The 21,642-nt window shown below is 35.0% G+C and overlaps 1 protein-coding gene across 10 annotated transcripts in view; it reads right to left on the bottom strand.

Moving 5' to 3' along the window:
- Positions 1 to 21,642, bottom strand: part of MYCBP2 (MYC binding protein 2, E3 ubiquitin protein ligase) — a 273,377-nt gene that overhangs the window by 152,170 nt on the left and 99,565 nt on the right. For all 10 annotated transcript variants that reach the window (XM_023513171.1, XM_023513166.1, XM_023513164.1 and 7 more), the window contains 8 exons: positions 19,861 to 19,978; positions 13,911 to 14,115; positions 13,170 to 13,323; positions 9,971 to 10,143; positions 8,745 to 8,870; positions 8,519 to 8,646; positions 2,826 to 2,917; positions 1,073 to 1,207 (listed from right to left, as the gene is read on the bottom strand). In XM_023513171.1, the coding sequence (XP_023368939.1) occupies positions 1,073 to 1,207; positions 2,826 to 2,917; positions 8,519 to 8,646; positions 8,745 to 8,870; positions 9,971 to 10,143; positions 13,170 to 13,323; positions 13,911 to 14,115; positions 19,861 to 19,978 (1,131 nt within the window). The remainder of the gene's footprint in view (positions 1 to 1,072; positions 1,208 to 2,825; positions 2,918 to 8,518; positions 8,647 to 8,744; positions 8,871 to 9,970; positions 10,144 to 13,169; positions 13,324 to 13,910; positions 14,116 to 19,860; positions 19,979 to 21,642) is intronic.

Below are 21,642 nucleotides of genomic sequence, written 5' to 3'. Positions count from 1 at the left end.
TAGCCGGGCGTTGTGGCGGGCGCCTGTGGTCCCAGCTACTTGGGAGGCGGAGGCAGGAGACTCGCTTGAGCCCAGGAGTTGGAGGTTGCTGTGAGCTGTAATGCCATGGCACTCTACCCAGGGGGACAGCTTGAGGCTCTGTCTCAAAAAAAAAAAAAAAAAAAAAAAAGAAAATCATACAGTCCAGGGTGAAAGCAGATTCCTAAGTTTTAGTATACAGTCTCAGAGTAAGTTGAAAGGGGATATATACAGTAACAGATTTATTTCCTACTGCAGTGTCCTTGAATATTCAAAAACATGAATTCACCTCATAAATCTGTCTGTTCCTTTTTTGTTCAGTTTGCTATGAAGTAAACTAAACTGAAATATACTCTTATATAACTTCTACTCAATTCAAATAGTTTATGTTCACAAGTAATAAATGAAATTTCATTTACAAATGATAGTCCTTTTGAATACATAAATCAAAACAGAGCATAAAGAATACTGGATTTAGAGTCAACAGATTCCAGGTCCAGATTTTGTTCTGCCACATAGTAACCATGACTTTAAGCAAACCTTTTTACTTTTTACTTCTCTAGTATACAGAGTACAAATAAGTAAAATAGAGCTAATAAACTGAAAAGCATTCTGTATACAAAAATTATTTTTAACCAGTAAAATTTCCCCAACTTTTCATCTCTTATCTAAGAAGCTTTACAATATAAATAGTTTTCATATGCATTGTCAAATTTATTAGTAATTATCTACTTCTTTTTTAAGGTCTCAAATTTCTCACTATCCTTTCACCTTCCTCTTTATAATTTCTAATTTGGTAATAATGCTTTTATAAAATTTAATACCCACAAATACAAATAAGTCAAACAGCATAGTACAGCAGTCTTACTATCTCTCTGTCCTATCTAGATCTTTATTTAGCATGAGTTTACAGGAATTTCATATTTGGCACTTATATTACACTCTAGTATTACTAAGCTTTTTATCATATTACAGAAACAATATGAGTTTTCAAAACAATATTCCACTAGCAAAAATGAGAGTTGTTTAAGTATCACTTGAACGTTTCACTTACCCATCATCTGTGGTAATAGATGCTTGTCCATGAGACCCACAGTCACTGCTGGGTCCTGACACTCGGGCCCATGCCACATACCACCATCCAGCTTGCAGGAGAACTGGCTCATCAAACATCATTGCATATTTTTCTCTGAGAAAAATCAGTGAGTCATAGACAATGCCTTTGTACTTCCCTGTTACATACATTTATTTTTTTAATTCCTTACAAACAAAAACATGAAATTAACTGTATTATAAGATTCATATCAAACAATATTAAAAGCATCTTTGAAAAAGTCTGGACTAGAACATAAGTTATTTGTGTTATGGTACCAGAATTACATTTCCTCACCTTCTTGAATTCTGCAACGTGTTATAAAACTTTCATGTTAAAATAAAATGTTTTAAATAGTTATGAAATATATAAATTTTGCTAGAAATGTAGACAGGAACTTTAGTTTTAAAGTTCACTTACTCATTTCAAATGTTTTGAGAGGTAGCATATTAGGAAAACAGCTCTGGAGTCAGGAGGCCTAGGTTCAAGACCCAGCTTTGTGACTTGCTAGCTGGTGACCTTGGGCAAGTTACTATACCCTTTCTGTACCTCAGGTTCTTCTCTGAAAATTGGGATGAAAATAATGTCTATCTCACAGAGTTGTTCTGAGAAATGAATTAATTCAGGTAAAGTGTTTGGAGTCTGTCACACAATACACAAGAAAATGATTATTAGTTTAGGAGGTGAGAGAAGTTATGTATTTACAGGGTTATCTGCTAAAGGATAGAAGCAAGTTATAAACTTCTAGGTAACGGAGTGGAAGAACTGTGTATCAGCCATCACTGGAAATGAAGAGAAAATAAAGGACACTTAAGGAAGGGGACGAATGTCATGAAGGGATCAGTAGAAGTATGAAATTATAAAAGAAGGTCAGGAAATGGCAAGGTGTCCTGTTTCACTACTACTTGTGACAGATAGAACAGTAAGTAGAAACTCAAAAAAGACACTGTGATAAATGGTGGAAGTCCTTTAACACTCTGTTTAATGCCTTAGGAGTCTGGATTTTGTGAGTAAGCAAATGAAGAAAAATCAGAAGATTCTCTGTAAATGAAACCATATTCTATATATTGACTCACAATCACATACTAAAAATGGCAAATAATAATGCCATTTTAAGGCTTTGTTGGAAATTAACTAATTAACTTTCTTGAAATTTCTCCTCATGTTTATTTGTTTAGAGATTGAAGATTACTGAAAAATATCTTGTGATATTGGATAATGCTTAAGGTAAAGAAATTTTCACCTTCAGAAGACAACATTTTTGTTAGATTTACTGTTTTGTTTTTAAAAGTATACATCTGGTATAAGCAAAACCAGTATCTTACTACCACCCTTATTTCAGGAAAAGCCTACACATACTCCACAAGTTTTCTTAACATAGTTACTACTGGGAGTACAAATCATAGCACAATGTTGACATAATTATTAGGATTACACAGAGGACTGATAAAACCTAAGCCTCCACTTACGTAATGGGGAACCTTTATAAATAAACATACTGCTTCTGACAAATTCCCAAGAGGTTTCAATAAAGATGGTTACTTCCTAAAGTGGGAAATTATCAAGCACATATTACTAATTAAATTATTAATTTAATTTCTTAAGCATCTGATCTTTACAGATGATACTTAACACTCCTGTAAGTTATGTTTATTCATGCATAATGAATTACAAGTATGTAAGGATTACACTGAATAAGGAGCGTATCATTTACCTCGCAGCACAGTCGTAAGCCAGCACATCAGTCTCTGCAAGAAGGTCTCCATCAGTTTCATGATCTCCTCCATCAGGACCCAACTCAAACAACTAGGGAAAGGAGGAGAACACATTTCCATCTTTCAGTTACGGAGATCTGCTGATTCATATGTTTATACTTTTGTGTGTGTCCAATACATGCTGGACTATACCACACATAAAAAATCAGAATACCTGCTTTTTAAAATATTAAATGAAATACACAAACATACAAATTTAAATTAAGAAATGTATGCAATGTTTTAGGGTCTTAATTAGGCTGTTTTCCTAATTTATGTATTTACCTATTTATATTAAATGTTCCAAATAGCTCTATATAAAATGTTTGTAACTGACATAAATATCTGAAGGAGGTGAGAGAACTTGACCAAAAAATTTTACCTAAGAGAGTTTCTAAGTGAGGTAGAATCTTGCTTCACCACTTATTAGCTGTAAGATCCTGGGACCCAGTTTCTTCATTCATAGAAAGAGAGTGGATACTAACAGTTCCTACCTCATAGTACATGTAAAAGTTAAACATTAGAATACATATTCTTCTGTGTTCCACAGAAAAAAGCTAGGAAAAAAGCTAGAAAAATATTAGCTAAATAGAGAAAGAGGAATAACAGAAGATAAGAATCCTTAAAAAGAATAGGGTAGTTGGATGCTGTAGCAGGTGCCTGTTGTCCCAGCTACTTGGGAGGCTGAGGCAAGAGGATAGCCTGTGCCTAGGAGTTTAAGGGCTATGATGTCACAGCACTCTGCTGAGGGCGACAACGTGAGACTCTTATCTCAAAAAATAAATAAATAAAACAAATAATAATAGGGAATAAAAATAGCTCAATGTAACGTGACTGAGAAAAGGACAGATGAAGATGGTGAAAATGTGCTTTTAAAAAAGAAAGGAAGACTCTCTGGATGAGAGAAAAATAGAAAAGATATAAAGTAGGAACAGGTTACAAAATTTAGTGAAAATAAAGAATTGCATAGCTAGGTGTCATGGCAGGTACCTGTGGTCCCACCTACTTGGGATGCTGAGGCAAGAGAATCACTTAAGCCCAAGAGTTTGAGGTTGCTGTGAGCTGTGACGCCACAGCACTCTAATGAAGGCCACACAGTGAGACCTTGTCTCAAAAAAAAAAAAAAAAAGAATTACGAGGAAGAGGTCTTTTTTAAAAAATACACTAACATGTGTTTTAAAAAGCACTTTGGAGAACTGCAGCAGGTGAGTTACAAGAGAGGCAGATAAAACATATTAAAATCCATTAAAATTTACTGGCCAGGGACTGTACTAGATCTCTTAGTTTTTCAATCATATGCTAACGATGTGGAAATCTGTCTCCAGTCTTAATTTCAACAGCCACTGGATCCCCTCAGGACATTCAGTCTCAGGAATTCTAAACTTACTCATTTCTCCTTCCTCTTGCCTTCTTCCTTCTTCTAATGGCACTTTCGTTCACCTAGTCACTCAGATAAAAAAGCTGAAATAATCCTTTTTCCGTATTTCTCTGTTATCACTGTATCTATTCTATTGCTGGTATTATAGCTTGTCAATTCAATCCTATTCCCTATTGCTGTCTGGAATACATTAATAATGGTTAGTTTTATCTTGATTCTCTCCTTACCCATATTCCACAAAGTTGAGGGGTTTTGCTTTTGTTTCATGATCCTTAGTGCTCTTATGAAAATGAACATCTAAACAGAATACTTTCTTAATCTAAAATTATTCACTGGTTTCTCATCTCCTTCTCCTTAGCATGATATAAAGGCCCTTAATGATTCGCCCCTAACCTGGCTCCCCTCCTTATATTCCACAAACATATCTGAATATACACTGCATGCCAGGTACAGTTCTGGAACTAGGAATACAGGGTTAAATAATACAAAGAATGGGGGCTATCAGGAGTAAGTCTGTGGTAGCAATTGTAATTCACAGTTTTAAACAGGTTCACTAGGGAGTGAAGACCTGAAGGTGATGAGGAAGTGAGCTATAAGGTGTTGAAGTGAAAAGAGTTGTAGGCAGAGGAAACAGCAAGCATTAAGATTCTGAGGATTGACCACATTTGAGGAACAAACAGCAGGCCAGTATGGCTGGATTAGAGCAAAGATACTAGTATCACAAAAGGCTAGAGAGGCGGTGACAGTCATTCTGATAGGCTTTTATAGGCCTTGTAAAGCCTTATATTCTTATTCTACTATGGAAAGGCACCACAGGAGTCTGAAAAGCATGACATACTCTGTTGTACATTTTCAGAGAATCACTCTGCTACACTGAGAATAGACAGAATGAGGGGAGAAGAGAAGCAGGTCACCATCTGAAATGCTATTTTAATAATCAAGGTGAAGATGGCTGTGGCATGGACCAACTTGACACAGTGGCATTTTTAAGAAGTGCTTAGAATCTGGAATTATTTTTAAGGTGGAGCCAACAATATTCACTGCTGAAGTAGCTGTGGAATGTGAAAGAAAGAGAGAAGTCAAGGTTGACTCCAAGATTTATGGCCTGAGCAACTGCAAGAATGAAGTTGACTTCATTGTGGTTCAGTTAACTCGGATGGGGAAGAACACAAAGATAGTAGGTTTAGTATGCTTCCAGATTATTGGAAGCATAGTTTTGAACTTGTTTCCTCCAAAATGCCTATTAGACATTCAGGTGGAGACAGAAAGAGTATATATCTTTAAAGGTAAGAGGAGAGGTCTACAGGTACAGAAGTCATGGCGGAGGCAAGGAGGGGGAAACATTTAAAGCCATGAGGATAGATCACTATGGGGGTGAGTGTACTTTAAACTGATGTCAAAAAATGAGTTCTGGGCTTGGCGCCTGTGGCTCAAGTGGCTAGGTGCCAGCCACATACACCTAAGATGGCGGGTTCAAATCCAGCCCGGGTCGCCAAACAACAATGACAGCTGCAACCAAAAAATAGCTGGGTGTTGTGGCAGGCGCCTGTGGTCCCAGCTACTTGGGAGGATGAGACAGGAGACTCGCTTGAGCCCAGGAGTTGGAGGTTGCTATGAGCTGTGATGCCACAGCACTTTACTCAGGGGGATAGCTTGAGGCTCTATCTCAAAAAAAAAAAAAAAAGAAAAATGAGTTCTGGGCTCTTCCACATTCAGAGGTCAGGAAGATGGCAGAGCAACCAGCATACTACAAAGAACAGTCAGTGGGACAGAAGGAAAATGAAGTGAGGTATCCTGAGAGCCAAGAGAGGACTTGTTTTTAAAAGCTCAAAGTGATTAAATTCAGCTGACTGGTTAAAGAAGCTGAGAACTGAGATTTGATCACTGGGTTTAATAATAAAAAGGTCATCAGTGTCCTTGACAAGGGAAATTTCAGTGGTTGAGGCAAAAACCTGATTGGAGTAGGTTCAAGAGAAATGGGAAGAGAGAACATGAAGACAGGAAATATATAAAGCTAAGAACATGTACCGAAACCAGTTAGGTGGCTGGTCCAAGACAAACAGCTTTGCCTAGAGTAGTGACAGAAGAGTCATTTTTATGGTGAGGAAAAAGAAACGTCTAGAAATGTCAATAAAAATGTTTCAGCATGTTCTGGCTTACACAACATGCATTTGATGGGCTGTACTATTTATGAAAAAAGAGATCACTGCAAGACAGCTGCTCTTGGGGAAAGAGAAGGAATGCAGTTGAGATACAATGACTGACAATTGCCATGCCTTTAGAACATTTACATGGAAACGCATTCAGGAAGTGGGAGCCAGAGTAAATTTGGACATAATGGCACAGTGATGGCTATTAAAACTTTGGGCTCAGAAGAAAATGAGTATGAAAAAATAAACAGTGAAGAAAGAGGGATGAGGGCTGGGTCTAATTAGAGGAACTCTAACATTCAGTACCCAGGTGAAGACTTTGAGCTTACACAGACAGAAGAAACAAGTAGAGGTATGAAAACCAAACCAAAACAATAAAATAAAGAAGCTAAAAAGAATATATACCTTAGAGAGGTGAAGAAAGACAGGGGAAAAAAAGGTTGACACCCACTAAAAGGCTTTAGTGCATTCACTGAATAACTGAATATAAAGGCAAGATCATTTTCAGAGATTAGAGAGGAGTAAAGTAGAATATAAGGTTAAAAAAAAAAAACAGGTCACAGTATATGGCACACCTTTGGGGGGCAGGACACAATTACAAGAGGCTTTACCTAACAAATGCATAACCTAATTCTTTGTACCCCCGATAAATCCCAAACAATAAAAAAAAAAAAAGAAAAAGAAAAATAGGGCCAATATAAAAACAACATAAATGGAAGGCCTCTATAATTCTACACCAAAACTATTGAAGTTAAGGTCTACTACGGTGTTCATTATTACTTTTACAAAAGCAAAAAAACAGAAAAACCTTCTCAGGGTCAGAAAAAAAATGTATCCTCCTGATTAGCTTATCAGACATTGTCAACTAGAACTATGAACACACTGAGTTTGCTTCCCTATCTTGAGGATGAATCAAGACATCCTACAATAACCATTCTTAAGCAGTTGCACTAAAATAAGCCAAAGACTAAAACTACCATCTTTCTTATTATCAACATAAACGTATTACAGGTGTTCATGATCAGGATTCTGGCCCCCAGTCATATAATTACAGCTTTCAATGTTTGCTTTGTTCATTTTTGTATTTCCTGCATGTTTTAGCATACATATTCCAATTATAATCATAAATAAGCAAATATTTCTTAAATTTTGTCAGCTCTGGTTGAGCTCTATGGGTTGTTTCCTCAGAAACCAACATTAGAAGAAGTTTAAACACATTAATATCATTTGTTTTTTGCAGTTTTGGCTGGGGTTGGGTTTGAACCCACCACCTCTGGTATATGGGGCTGGCGCCCTACTCCTTTGAGCCACAGGTGCCGCCCTAATATCATTTTTACATACACTGAGATAACTAAGAAAATATTTGCTGAACAAATGACAATCAGTTGAAAATTTTTTTGTGAAACCTGCTATTGAAATTGAGGCGCAAACTGTAGTTTTCTCTTTTACTTTAAGAGCAAAATCAGATACTTTGAGGAACAGAACGTTCAAGCTACTAGTGAATTTTCAAAGACTGAAGATACACTTTTCTTACGATAACCACCAGCCTTCTGGGGATGAGTAGGTGCTGTGAACATATGACCACTATCTTCAGTGCACCTCTCGGATAGACTCCACCTCCGAACAACAATTCTCACTTCATCCTTGGTACCCAACTCCTGACAGCTTTAGATAGTATGTATTGATGTCTGTTCGTATAGTATTTGGCATTAAAAATGCTAAAAAACTTTTTAGCTACATCGAAATGTCTCTGAACAGTTGTGCCTCTTGTCATTAAAATGACTACTAAAAAGTTATAAAAAAATGACTATATTAAAGGTTCTGGTATACCCAGACGACTAGGAAGTTCAGCACTGAGATACAGCCATTTTTTGGTCTTACGTTATTAAAAAATCATTTGGCTCTTATTTCCTCCATTCTCATTGACTTCTAATTTTTTCAGTAATTCATTTAGCATTACTACACTAGCTTTCAGCAACATTTTCTCTATCCCTTTTTAAAAGAAAGCATTTTCTCTATCCCTTTTTAAAAGTCAGAAAAAGGAAGCATCAAATAATAAAATAATAAACTAAGTCAAAACAAACATCTTCAAATAAAAAAGAGCAACAGTATCAATGAACTTTACCTTAATTTTAGCAGTATATTCTCCTCTACCGCCAAACAGACCAAGACCACCAAGTAAAATATCAGTGTCGGCACTGAAACGTATAGCTTCTACTGAATGGGCAGAGTAACCCCAGCCCCCACCATGACCTAAAAGATATAAACAATAGCCTATGTTTTAAAATACCCAAAGACATGTCAGTTATAAACATCAGATAGCATTTCCTAGAAAACTGAAGTATACATACTTTCAAATCTGTTTACTATACTATAATCTTCTTTGGAATAAACCTTCATTACTGCTTGAGTCTCCTCCTCTGTACTTGCCACACCCATCTTTAAGTCCTGCATAGTTGCCAAGGTATCAAGACAACCTAAAACAACAAACAAAATTCAACTCCTTGAAATTAAAACTTCCTATAACATTCGCAATATTAAATTAGTATTTAGTATAGGAGGTTTAGTATAGGGGATAAATTAAAATAAGTAAAGTCTGAACATGCTCAATAAATTTACTTTAAGCTTCATTATATCTTTCCATGGAAGAGTTCTTACAACCAATAAACTATCTCCTTTGCCAGGGCAATTATTATATTTTAAAGAATGCTATATGACAATGTTTTACATGAAACTGAAACTCTGAGAAGTTGGAATCATTTAATCTTTGAACCTTAAAAGGTTCTTCCTTTTATAAAATCCTTCTAATTAATTTGATTCTGAAAGTACTATCTGAGGAAGACACATTAATCCGATCTAACCCTAATCAATGCTCATTTTGGATATTCACAATGGTTATCAAATAAAATTTGAGAAAAAAGAAAAAGGAATTTTATTTATGACTTAGTAATTACACTTAGAAGTATGATTTCACATCTGTAAATGTTGAGCATACATAAACCTTTGCAATGATCATTTTTAAAAGTAATAAAATACATAGCTATGTGTATTTATATAAAATTTCCAGCAACAGAATAAATATATTGCAAAAGTGCTACCTAAAGTAATTAAATAGAAATGAAGTTGATGTATGGAAAACTTAGCTATGTAAGAAGAGACAGAAGTAGTATGTAAAATTCATATTTCATAAAATTTATTCTAAAATAATGTTTATAAATTAAATATTATGATTATACATTTGAATATTTGATCTATATCTGTAAAAGTTTATACATTCAGGTTAAGCAAAACCATTATTCTTAAGGGTCTACTACTGAGAAAGTTATATTTAAAGACTGCTTTTGTATTTGCACATACATAAATCTTTCACAATGCTGGTGTTGGTCTTAACATAGTATTTTCTGTAAGATAAGCTTCTTGGAAGATTAAACTTATTTTACACCTTGCAGATCATTATCATTATTGTTTACCAAACACGACAGAACGACAATAAATTTAAACACTTAAAAAATCCCACCAATCCTCAGCATAGTACACATTAATGTAAATTTAACTGTACACCTAAGAGCAACCCCACCTAGAATGTGCAAAGCTGCATGAGATCGGGTGGTGAGAGCCCTGGATCCTGTTGGCAGAGCAAGTTCAGGACTCAGGATACTACATCTGGACTGCATATCCGCTGCAGAGGGCAGCCTGGCATCAGCAACCACTGCATTGTAACACCACAGTTCTCTGGTATTTGGTCGAAACCTTTTAAGAAAAAATTACAGTACCTCAACATGTAGATTTGTTTTTAAAAAAATCCTGAAATATAACTGATACAAAGAGAATAAATAATATAGTCAGCTTAAAGAAGATAAAATGTAGCTGGCTCATTATTTCCATATCTAAGGTACACATATTAATAATTTATATCATTACAAATTTGAACAGAATAGTAATGCAGATTACTGTACCCTTACAAATTTGATGTGTACATATAGACATGAAACTTCTTACAACAACCCCCCAAGGGACAAGTTGAAACATACATATGAGACAAAACTACAATATTCACACTGTACAGAGGTAGGGACATCAATCTAACAGCAAAAATGGGCAAAAGACATGGAATGCTATTCTCAGAAAAGAAATACAAATGGAATGGATGTAGATGGTCAACCCATGACTGAACAGGAAAGCACCAATAAAAGATACAAAGAACCCACAATATCTTCCTGTCATTATTCCCTTTCTCTTATTCTTTCATAACAAAATCCTCAGAAAGCTTTCTCCACTTCCTAATCTCTTTTAGGGGTTAAAGGGAGGAGGATAGGTAGCTGTTGTTTAATGAATTAGGGTTCTGGTTTTACGAGATGTAAACGTTATGGACATCTACTGCACAATAACAGAAATATACTTAACACCACTGACTATACACTTTAAAATGGTTAAGATGGTAAATTTCATGTTGTATTTTCTGATCACAAATTAAACATTCTTAAAACTGTTTTTATGAAGCACTTACAGCAGTATTTGGCACATATAAATTCTATGATAGTACCCTCTACAATTAATAGCATTAATATTGCCTTATTGCTTTGAGGAAGTCCTATAAATCTAATTGTAGTTTCTTTATAGATGATCATTCCTTTTTCTCTGTTTGCTTTAAGATTTACTCTTTGTGTTTAGTGTTCTACAATTTCACTATAGTATCTCTTGATTATGGATAAAGGAAATACATAGTTTCCATTAACTATGGATTAATAGTTTTTTTCCTATAGGGATGGAGTCTTGTTTTTGTTCAGACTTTTTTAAAATATAAAAAGCAAAATACATGCATTTTAAAAGATATCATACAATATAAACCATGCTTAATACTTGTGATCCATAGAGAAAGTTAGTGGGATTTGGCATTGGGGAAGAAAAAGATCTGAAGCATGACCATCCTTTCTCCTATATGTAGTTTTGTTTTCTTTTTTTAAAAAATAACACAAATTCACATGTTGAGTGAATTTTTAAGTGGGAAATAAAATCACGATTCTTAACTTTTATCTGCTATTTACACATACAGGTTACAAACACTGAACTTAAGTACAACTTACATTAACAAACAGAGGCCATTACACATAATAGGCAAATACACCTATTCCAACTTACATACAAATTCAACTTAAGAACAAACCTACAGAACCTATCTCATTTGCAACCCAAGGACTTCCTGTAATAAATTTCTGATTATTCAAGAAAATTAGCTTCTAAAGAACACAAAAGATGAGTAGGACAAAAGGAAAGTCAATTTAAAGGGAAATACCTCCGCCTGTTTACCAAAACATTCTTTAATCTGTTTTGAAACATTCTTTAATCATTGTTTTGAAACAATGGAGAAAATGATCGAGGTGCTTGGTCTCACTGCTACTACCGTGAGAAAGATAGAGTTCAATTAGTGAATATCATACTTTGGAGTTTAAGACCCCTGGGAAATAGCTGTAGTTCAACTAGTAATTCCTGTTAGAACCTGATTATATTTTTATCGCTAACAGTGAACATATCCAGAAACAAATTTCATACAATCAATTTTTTAAGAACTATAAACAAACAAACCATACATTTACATCTTAGTCCAAACCAGGGCTTGCTGTTTGGTAACCAAGTCTCTTATACATTGACTTGTAAGCAGTAAATAATCGCGGACAATTCTATCTTTACCTACTCTCCTCTCTATCCCCTGCATTCTACCCCACTGTGACCACTATGACTTTGGTTCTTAGGACATTGTATTTCCTAAGAATGACTACAAAAGATCACTCATGTGTGGTTTCTTGTTATTTTATCTACCCTGTACAATGCTGCCAGAGGGATCTAAAAGCACTACTCAACCCAATTCTGGCCTCTAGATCTTCTCATGAAACCCCCAAATAAGAAGACTAAGCTGGTCAGCAAGTAGGGAAGCATTGCAATTTCTTCACTCTGAATGCAGGCCTCATGATTAACCTCTGCTTCAGAACAAGGAGGAAAGTTATCAAGGAGTGGGCAAAGCATTTGAGATCATGTGTCCTAAGACTTGGCTGGCTGATAGAAATGCAAGCAGGCATGGGCATTAGAAAGAAGACAGAGAAAATGTCTCCTCCCTCTCCTCACTCAAGACACTTTAGCCTTTCAACTCACCAGAATTCCTGCCTACTAAGGCTGGACACAAGAGAACAGACAAAAGCATTCAGCTGGCTGAGCCACTCTAATGGTGGGCCATACCTTCTATTAGTATCCAAAGCTAGAAATGCCAGGAAAGATAACTTTTTTTCTCATTTGTACATAAAAAGCACCACAATATATTTTAAACAAACACAGTATAATTTCTTTTTTCAGTCTCGTGTACCTTTATGTGGCTCTATATTTTTATAATTTCCAGAATTTATATTAGCCCTACATATTTTTCTACCAATATGGTTATTTTGTTATGGATATTCCTACAAGCTAGGCTCAATTATCTTCTTTTTTTTTTTGTATTATTTCTGGTATCATTTCTTCTCTATAGTTGGTAATAACTAGATATTCATGGGAACAAGAAATAGAAGGAACTCTATACAATATAAATAGGATTGCTGATAGACTAAAATAATAAACGGTAGAATTCTTGAAAGTAAAACTAACAAGATCCCTATCAATCACTACAATAGAAATGTAGCTACTGGCTAAACAGGAGAGTTCTCATGTGTAAAAAGTTTGCTTATGCATGAATTATACATTACCACAAGATATCATTTGATCAAAGCTTATTTAGAAGCAGAGAGGCTTACCTCCAAATTACATCATATACGGGATCAAGACACACACCAAATCCTTGCAGATCTTCTTGTTCAGAGTCATTAAAGGTTTTACAACTCCCATCCACTTTATTTATCAGAAGACATTTAAATGGAGGAGGTTCTGATAAAGAAGCAGGTACCAAACCTTGGAGAAAAATACTTCTATGTAATTTTAATATGCATTACCCTTTATATTCTCCTAAACCCATAAAGTATTATCTCCATTTCCCAGATAAAGGTGAGAGTTGAAGATATTAGGTATTAAGTTGGAGAATTAGGACTAAAACTTCAGCATACACACATCTACAACACACACTCCTAATCTCTATCCTCTACCACTCTACTGTATAATTATTCATGGTACCGTGGACACAATTATGGATTAATAACTTGATCTTAATGAAAGTTCAGAGTTTGATTTGCTTAACCTCCCATAAAGATTAATTTCTGACATTTATTTAATAATAAACAATAGAGAAAATCCTTACTCCAATATAGGCTTTACCCTACTACAATCTACCTCACATTTCTACCATTGTCTAGAGTAATAAATATTCTGGTTTCTAGATCTCTCAATTTTTCCATTCTTCCAGCACACGAACACATATAAACACAGACTCCTAGTGGCTCCATTTAAATTTCTTTCAACAAGAAGAAAACAAAAAACTATGAGACTGTATCTCATTATAAGGACAGAAGAATCATTTACTATTAATAATTTTTTGTTATTACCTATTATATGTTTACTGGCAAAAATTTCTGATGTAGCAAGCACATGAGAATTAATAAGTGCTTCATCAATTCTTAAGAAAGTCTGGTCCCCACTTGCACCTATCCAAGTAGCTTTTCTTCCATATTTTGATCCAATGTTAGGCATAGGAGCTGGCTTGGCATTCCAATATGGCACATCCACAATTGGTCTGCCCAGTTGTCCTTTCTAAAAGATTAAATAAATTAATTAACAATGTTGTTATAAATTAACAAGTAAATGTAAAAGCAACTATAATTGTTATGAAGTAAAGGAGATAGATTATAAATACAGCTCTATGAGATCTTACTCTTCATTAATCATGAATTTTTTTATATAAATAGCATACAACGAAATTTGAACCAAACATTTAAAAAGTAATAAAATAATTTCTACTATTTCCATGAAATTTCCCCTTAATAAAGCACAAACTACATTATTTTTTAAAAAGTTAAAGTACTTCCCATAAGAAATCTCCCCAAAATACTTTATCTTCAGCTACTTTAAGTGACGTGTATATGTTATGATCATTTAACCTATATCATTATCATTTAACATATAATATGTTAAAAAATTACAAATTGTTCATTTAAAAAATAACTTTGATGTGAATTATCAGTACAAAAGAAAGTCACTACTGAACTGAAAATATGAACTACAATCTGAAAATATTTGGGTGAAAATTCAAATCATAAATACCGAAACTTTGAATACAATTACAAAAATATACAACATAGCTTTTACAAGATCTATTGGTAAGTTATTTCATTTATGTTTTAAAATAAATAGCACAGTCAGTGATAAGGTATGATGTCTTAAGTAAGTAATGGTTAATCACTTAAGAAGTATGGCTGTTTGCCTGGCATGGCGGCTTATGCCTGAAATCCCAGCCCCTGAGGAAACTGAGGCAGAGCAATCACATTAGGACAGGAGCTAAAGAACAACCTGGGCAATACAGCAAGATCCCTGTCTCTACAAAAAAATTAAAATTTAAAAAGAAAAAAAAAACCCAGAAGTATGGCTCCCTACAGGTACTTGGATAGGTCAAAGTTTGATTTATAAAATAGTAAGTGTCTCACTAGTAAGCTAGTAAGTAAAAGAGAATAAAAGCATATTAATGTTGGATTGGTAGATATTCACCCACCCCTAGGCTCAGAAACTTTCTCTCCCCATAGCATTCTGGAACAAGTGGACCTGGAGGACTGGAAACATTCTGGTCAAGTTCTCATCCAACTACCACGTTTCTGCTGAGTTCTCTACCCTTTCAACATTATAGCAAGAAGACACAGTCAACAACAGACTATAGCAACTGAGCTTCCATACTTGGGCAGAACCAGGGAAACAGCAAGTGGCAAACACATAATCAGAGATCTAGGCCAAACAGTCAATTTTTATGATCACCTTATTTCGATGTCTATCCTTATTTTTTGACAAAGAAAAAAGGAGAGAATATACAAGTGTAAATAGTAAGCAAGTTATATAATCAGAATATACTGCTTGCAGAGAAAAAAGAAATTGGCTATATTTTTCATCGACTGTGAAAATAAACATGTTTCCCTTTACTACCACCAACTAATGTAAAGGAAAGCATACCTCCAAAATATGACAGATAGATCCAAAAATGTGACAGGCACCTCAAGAGCCCCACAGGACTTAGAATGTGGTCATCAATAAGCCACACACTCCAATTCATAAAAGTTCACAACCAGAACTTCTGGGGCTGAAGGACAACAATGATCATCTGATTTCAAATCTTGCCACTCACATAGTCTCCTCAAAAGACACAAAACCAACATGTAGAACAAATGAATCTACGCCTGACTCAAACCTTCAGCAGTATTAGCAGATAGCAGACACCATGATCTCTAAGTTTCCTGTAACCAGAGGAAGAAACCAAACTCCAAGAGTTCTCTCCCCCTAATTGTCACTGTAAACGTGAGCGTATGGAGAGTACAGAAGGGGAGATTCTTCAGAAGGTGAACAGGAGTGTGGAAGACTTAGAAAAACCAAAGGCAAAAGCACCCCCCCAAAAGAGATAGTCCAACCTCTAATGCCAAAATACTAAATATGGTTCAGTACTTGAAGATGCACAGCACCTACTATAGGAAAGGGACTTGACAGTAAGCAGGACCATATCTCACTCATCAGATTAAATGAAAAGGAATGACAACTCAACTCAAATTAAAAGGAATGACAACTCAGCACAAATTAAAAGGAATGACAACACAATCTGTTGGCCCTCCTGTGGAGAAACAAGCAATCTCATTCACTGTTGGTGTGAATGCAAAATGCAGGAGAATTGTTAAAATCTCACAAAACTATATAGGCATTAAATTCCAAGTCAGCAATCTACATCTAGGAGTTTATCTCAAAGATACACTTCCAACAATACTTATTACTATCACTGCTAAATACTGGAAATAAACTTTAGTATTTACACATAATGAAGTATTAGGCAGAGATAAAAGAAGAAAGAAGGGCTCTATGGATGAACATGGAGCAGTTTCTAGGAAATAAAGTGAAAAGAGCAAAGTGTACAAAAGTACACATAGAGTATTAGCGTTTGAAAACAGAGAAGGGGAAATAACTGTATGTGTCTATATGGTCAGGTGTCTACTAACAAGTGGGGTACACTCTGAGAAAAGCCTCGTTATGTGATTCCATCATTGTGTGACATCAGAGTGTACTTACAGACACCTAGCTGAGATAGCCTACTACACACTCCAGGCCATATACAATGACATTTGCTTCTAGGCTACAAACTTGTACAGCATGTTACTGAAGGCAATTTTAACATAATGGCAAGTATCTGTGTATCTAATAATAGAAAAAGTACAGTAAGAATACTTGTTATAATCTTAGGAGACCACCATCATATATGCAGTCCATTAATGACCACAACATTGTTATGTGGTGCATGGCAGTCCATGTACATATGCATACACAAACACACATATAAAAAATAGCATGTGTGTGCTTATTTATTCATTTTCACAAGAAGGATAAACTTGGAAAACAATGTCGTTTATCATAAGTATGGAGTGAAGGGTGGGGAAGCAGGGATGCCAGGGCTATGGAAGGAAGTAACGCCTGACTGAGTACACAATTTTTATACAACTTAACCTTTGGAAACATGTCAATGTTTCATATATTCCAAAAATAAAATAAAATTTAATCAAAGGGTATAGAGAGGATCTTAAACTAAAACAAAACAAACTGAAAAAAAAGGACCCAATTCAATTCCAAAGGAATCATATCATCTCACTGAAAGGGGGTTAGAGAGAGTCTAGGTCACATACGTGCACAGGGCTTGGCTATCTACCTCAGTCTTGGGCTCAGGAGAGGAGCAGGAGCAAAAGCCACAAAGAAATCTTGGACTCCTTTTAGTAAGTTTTTATTGAAATGGTTAAGTGCAATGCAAATATAAAACTATTTTAGACATATTTTAGGAATGAGTGAGAAATAAATGCATTGATATTGCTGAGAGTGAGGATTCTTAGTGCGGAAGAAGGAATATAAATATACACTAGGGCAAGGTAAGAAAGAAGCCCGTGGGAACAGACTGGGATAGGAGGTAATGGCGGGGGCTCATAATTTCTCAAGCACATGTATATTTGGGTATGTGCGCATACATGTATATTGGCATGCAAGGGCACCCTGTAGTAGTGAACACATCTAGTGCCCCACCGATATCTAATACTACTCCCCACTGAAAAGAACCACTTCAAGTTTCTTGGAGAGATGGCTGATTCTATGACTGATACAGGGCCTGAACAAGATAAACCTTCAACAACTTCTTATGCCAGGAACAAAGAAAATGCTCAAAAAAAAAAAAGAAAAGAAAAGCATGTCACAAGAACATAAGAACTGGCTTTAAAGGGCTCCTACTGGCCAAAAATGAAACACTCTAAGGCAGTGGTTCTCAACCTTCCTAATGTTGCAGCCCTTTAATACAGTTCCTATGGGTTGTGACCCACAGGTTGAGAACCATTGCTCTAAGCATTCAAATAAAGGTAATAATGAAGAAAATATAAATATATGAGTCTACGCTCAGCATAACTAAACAGACAAGAATAGAGGGCTCTTGCTCAAAGTGCAAAGTGTCCACTGGTAATTGTGGAGACGGTGTTGGAGTTGGAAAATCATTCTGCAAACATTATAGTAGAAACTGCTTCAAGCAAAAATGATTAATATATGCTAAATCTAGGGGGAAATTCTGATGAGAAGCAGGTATCTTAAAAGCATCAACCCACAGATTGCTTATTACTTGCAAATAGGAAATAGTAGCGAAATCAGATATTTGACCAGGTGATCAAAATTTACATCACAGATAAGTAACAGATGACCATTCTGTGCCACCAATGTAATGTGCTAAGATGAAATACTACATCACTTACAAAGTATTTTGGCCTGGATGTACCTCTAAATATCAATGACCCACAAAAGAATATTATCAGAGAATGAAAAAGAGGAATATTCAATTAAAAAAAAAGAGTACCATTTTCTTCAAAAATGTCAGTCTCATAATAGACAATATAAAGTCATGGAAATGTAAGAAGTTAAAGGAGAGTAAACAGACATGACAAGCAAATGTAATGCGTGATACATGGCATTGAAGGGGAAAATGCCAAAAACAATTATTGGGTCAATTTACAAAATAAAAGCTTAAGTACTCAGGAATAAAGTGCCATAATGTATATAAGTTAAACTTAAAGGATTCAGAGGGAAAATCTTTCATGCGTGTAAAGGATTCTGGGGGAAAAACCTTTTATGATACATATACACATTGAGCATACAAACCCGTGTAAAAGGATTCAGGAAAAATGTTTTATGATACACATATGCATGTGTGCATACACACCCGTGTGAAAAGATTCAGAAAAAATGCTTTCTAATACATGCAAGCATACAATACATGCATGAGTGAAAGGATTCAGGAAAAAAAATTTTATGATATACATACACATGTGGGCATACACACACCTGTGAAAGGATTCAGGAAAAACTGTTTTATAATACACATATGCATGCATGCATAAACACATGTGAAAGGCTTTTGGGGGGGACATGTTTTACATACATACACAGATACACACACAGTGTGTGTGAGAGACAGCATACATGTGTGCAAGCAATAAAGCAAACAGCACTTCAAAATATTAACCATAGGCGAACTTGGCTAAAGAGTACATGGACATTCTATATACTATTCTTATTTTTTAAACTTCTCTGTGAGCTTGAAATCATTTCCAAATAAAAGGTGACATTTACATTTGAAAAGAAATCAACAGTTATAAATTACATCCCAGGTTCTAGAGTTACGAATTATTACCGATGTCAGAGATAGTCCAAGTTATTTATCACAGTCTCACAAAGATTTTCCTTGATATCTACTATACCCAAACTATACAAAATTCTTAGGGCATTTTATATTTATATCTTTTCAAGCTCTGGCAGGGGGTGTACATTTAGGGGGGTAGCGAGTACACATAGACATGCAAACAGATAGACATAGAGAGTGAGAAAGGAAAGAGAAATGTACAATGTTAACCAAATGTAATAATAAAAAAACTAAGCTTTTAAAAAACTCTAAAATAGACTGCTATATGTTTTAAAAACTAATCTAAGTTAGATAAGAAATAACCTTTCAAATTGTAGAATTAGCTCTACTGAATGTTTAAAAGGCTTAGATCTGAAATAAATGTGCAATTCTAACATAGCTGTTAAATTTAATAAATTCTAACACTAAGCAAGAAAAGACAATTATTTCAAAAAAATATCATTCTGGTTTTGTGTGTGTGGTAGAGGCAGAAAATACGCATATGCAATGATTATAATACAAGAACTGATAGGAACCAGAAAAAAATAGCTAATGTAGACAAATGATAAGACAATGGTATATGCAATATTATTAACGTTTAAAAAATTCCTTACAGAAAAACTCCCAAATGTGAAGACCTGTCCGTCCATTAAAAGTACTGCCGTATGGTTGCTGCCTGCAGTGACCTGTGTGCTAGGGCCTGGCAATGCTTGAACAAGAGTGGGACATCCCCTAAGGTTTAAAAAAAAAACAACAAAATTAAGTCAATTTCTTACAAGACTTAACCAAAATAAAAAACAGTATGTAAACAATGCAATAAAGAATTAAGGAGTAGAAAAAGTAAAAGACACTAATAAGAATATTTAATAAACACTTATTCAGGTATTAAATGTCTATCTCTACTGCAGGTGCTAGGTAAACAAAGACAAAAAGACATAGTTGCTGACTCTAAGGAGATCACTGAAAAGATTTTCTAAATTTAATACTCTAATCATGAACACATAATTTTTAATTTTTCTGACAGAATGGTGCTACCGTTAATTTTCTAAAAATCTGTTACCTTGTACACTGAATGGCATGTTCAAAATCTCTATAAGTATTTGTTGGATGAAATAAAAATCATGTAATGCCTCAACAAGAATTCAATCCAAGAACCAGATTGGTGGGATCATGTCTATGGTTCATCTTTTAAGGGTACATGTGAATCTTTCTAAATGAAGAATATAAATGTCTTAACACAATAACTAAGAAAATGACATGAAGGCTATGCTAAGTAGTTTGATAAAAATATTTCAAATTGTATATAAAAATAGCACACTATACCCCATGACAATATCAATGTACACAGCTATGATCTAATAAAAAAAATTAATTCTATGACCCTCTTCTCAAACTTTTGTCATTAAGCTATAATTTTCAACCTTAAAATCATACTCAGTGAATCAGAATATAGTATCAGGAGAGCCATTACCACAGGGGCTACAAGCTCAGCCTCAAGAGCCAGACTCTCTGGGTATATATCCTGGCTCTACCACTTAACAGCAATGTGACCATGACCATGAACAAGTGTTTAATCCTTTTGTGTTTCCATTTTCTCTGCTAAACATGGAAAATATTAAAAGGTAGTGACTACCTCATAGGGTTCTTGTGAACAATAAGGAAGTGCTTGGATCAGTGTCTGGCACACTATTAACAATATATGGTATTTATTATAATAAATGACATCCTAGTATCCTTTCCTTTGTATTAACCATTCTTAGGAACTACCATCTGTAATTTGAATAATAACCATTAAAAAATTAGTCTACACACAAAAGGGAAAGCTCTGTTTTTGAAATCATGTAATTATAATACTTTAATTAAATTATATAAAATACATTTTTTAATGATTGAGACTGCATGTAAACTGAATTGCAAAAGGGCAAGATTAGCGGCTGGAAACCTAGTTAAGAAAACTGTGTAATAGTTTGGGTAAGTTATGATGAAGGGCTAACCTGGGCATACTGCAGAGTATAAGGGAGGGCAAATTTGACAGCTACGTAAGGAAAAGAACTGATTCTACTCAGCAGATAATCAATATGGGGCAAAGAAGCTTATTTTGCTTAAGCAACAAGGTACATGGTGGTGATGTTCACTTAAGCTGTAAGAGAAAATGAGATCTAGGAAGACTATTCAAGAGAAAAAAAAAGAGATCCTAGCTTTGCTGAAAGAGGGTCTTCTAACACTTCAGATACGGACTGAAGACTAAGAGCTCACAGACATCTAGGACGCACCACACAGGAGGAAAGACCTCTGGGAAACTGGTGTGAGGAAAGTCACTGGGAGAGAAGGCTTTAAGAGGGGAAATAAGGTACATGCCAAGTGCTCTAGACATACAAGTAACTACATACTTTAGC

This window comes from Otolemur garnettii, unplaced genomic scaffold (genome assembly GCF_000181295.1).
Source record: "Otolemur garnettii isolate 467f Iridium unplaced genomic scaffold, OtoGar3 scaffold00036, whole genome shotgun sequence".
In the NCBI taxonomy this organism is placed as follows: Eukaryota; Metazoa; Chordata; class Mammalia; order Primates; family Galagidae; genus Otolemur; species Otolemur garnettii.
This window is presented reverse-complemented; position numbering and strand designations above follow the sequence as displayed.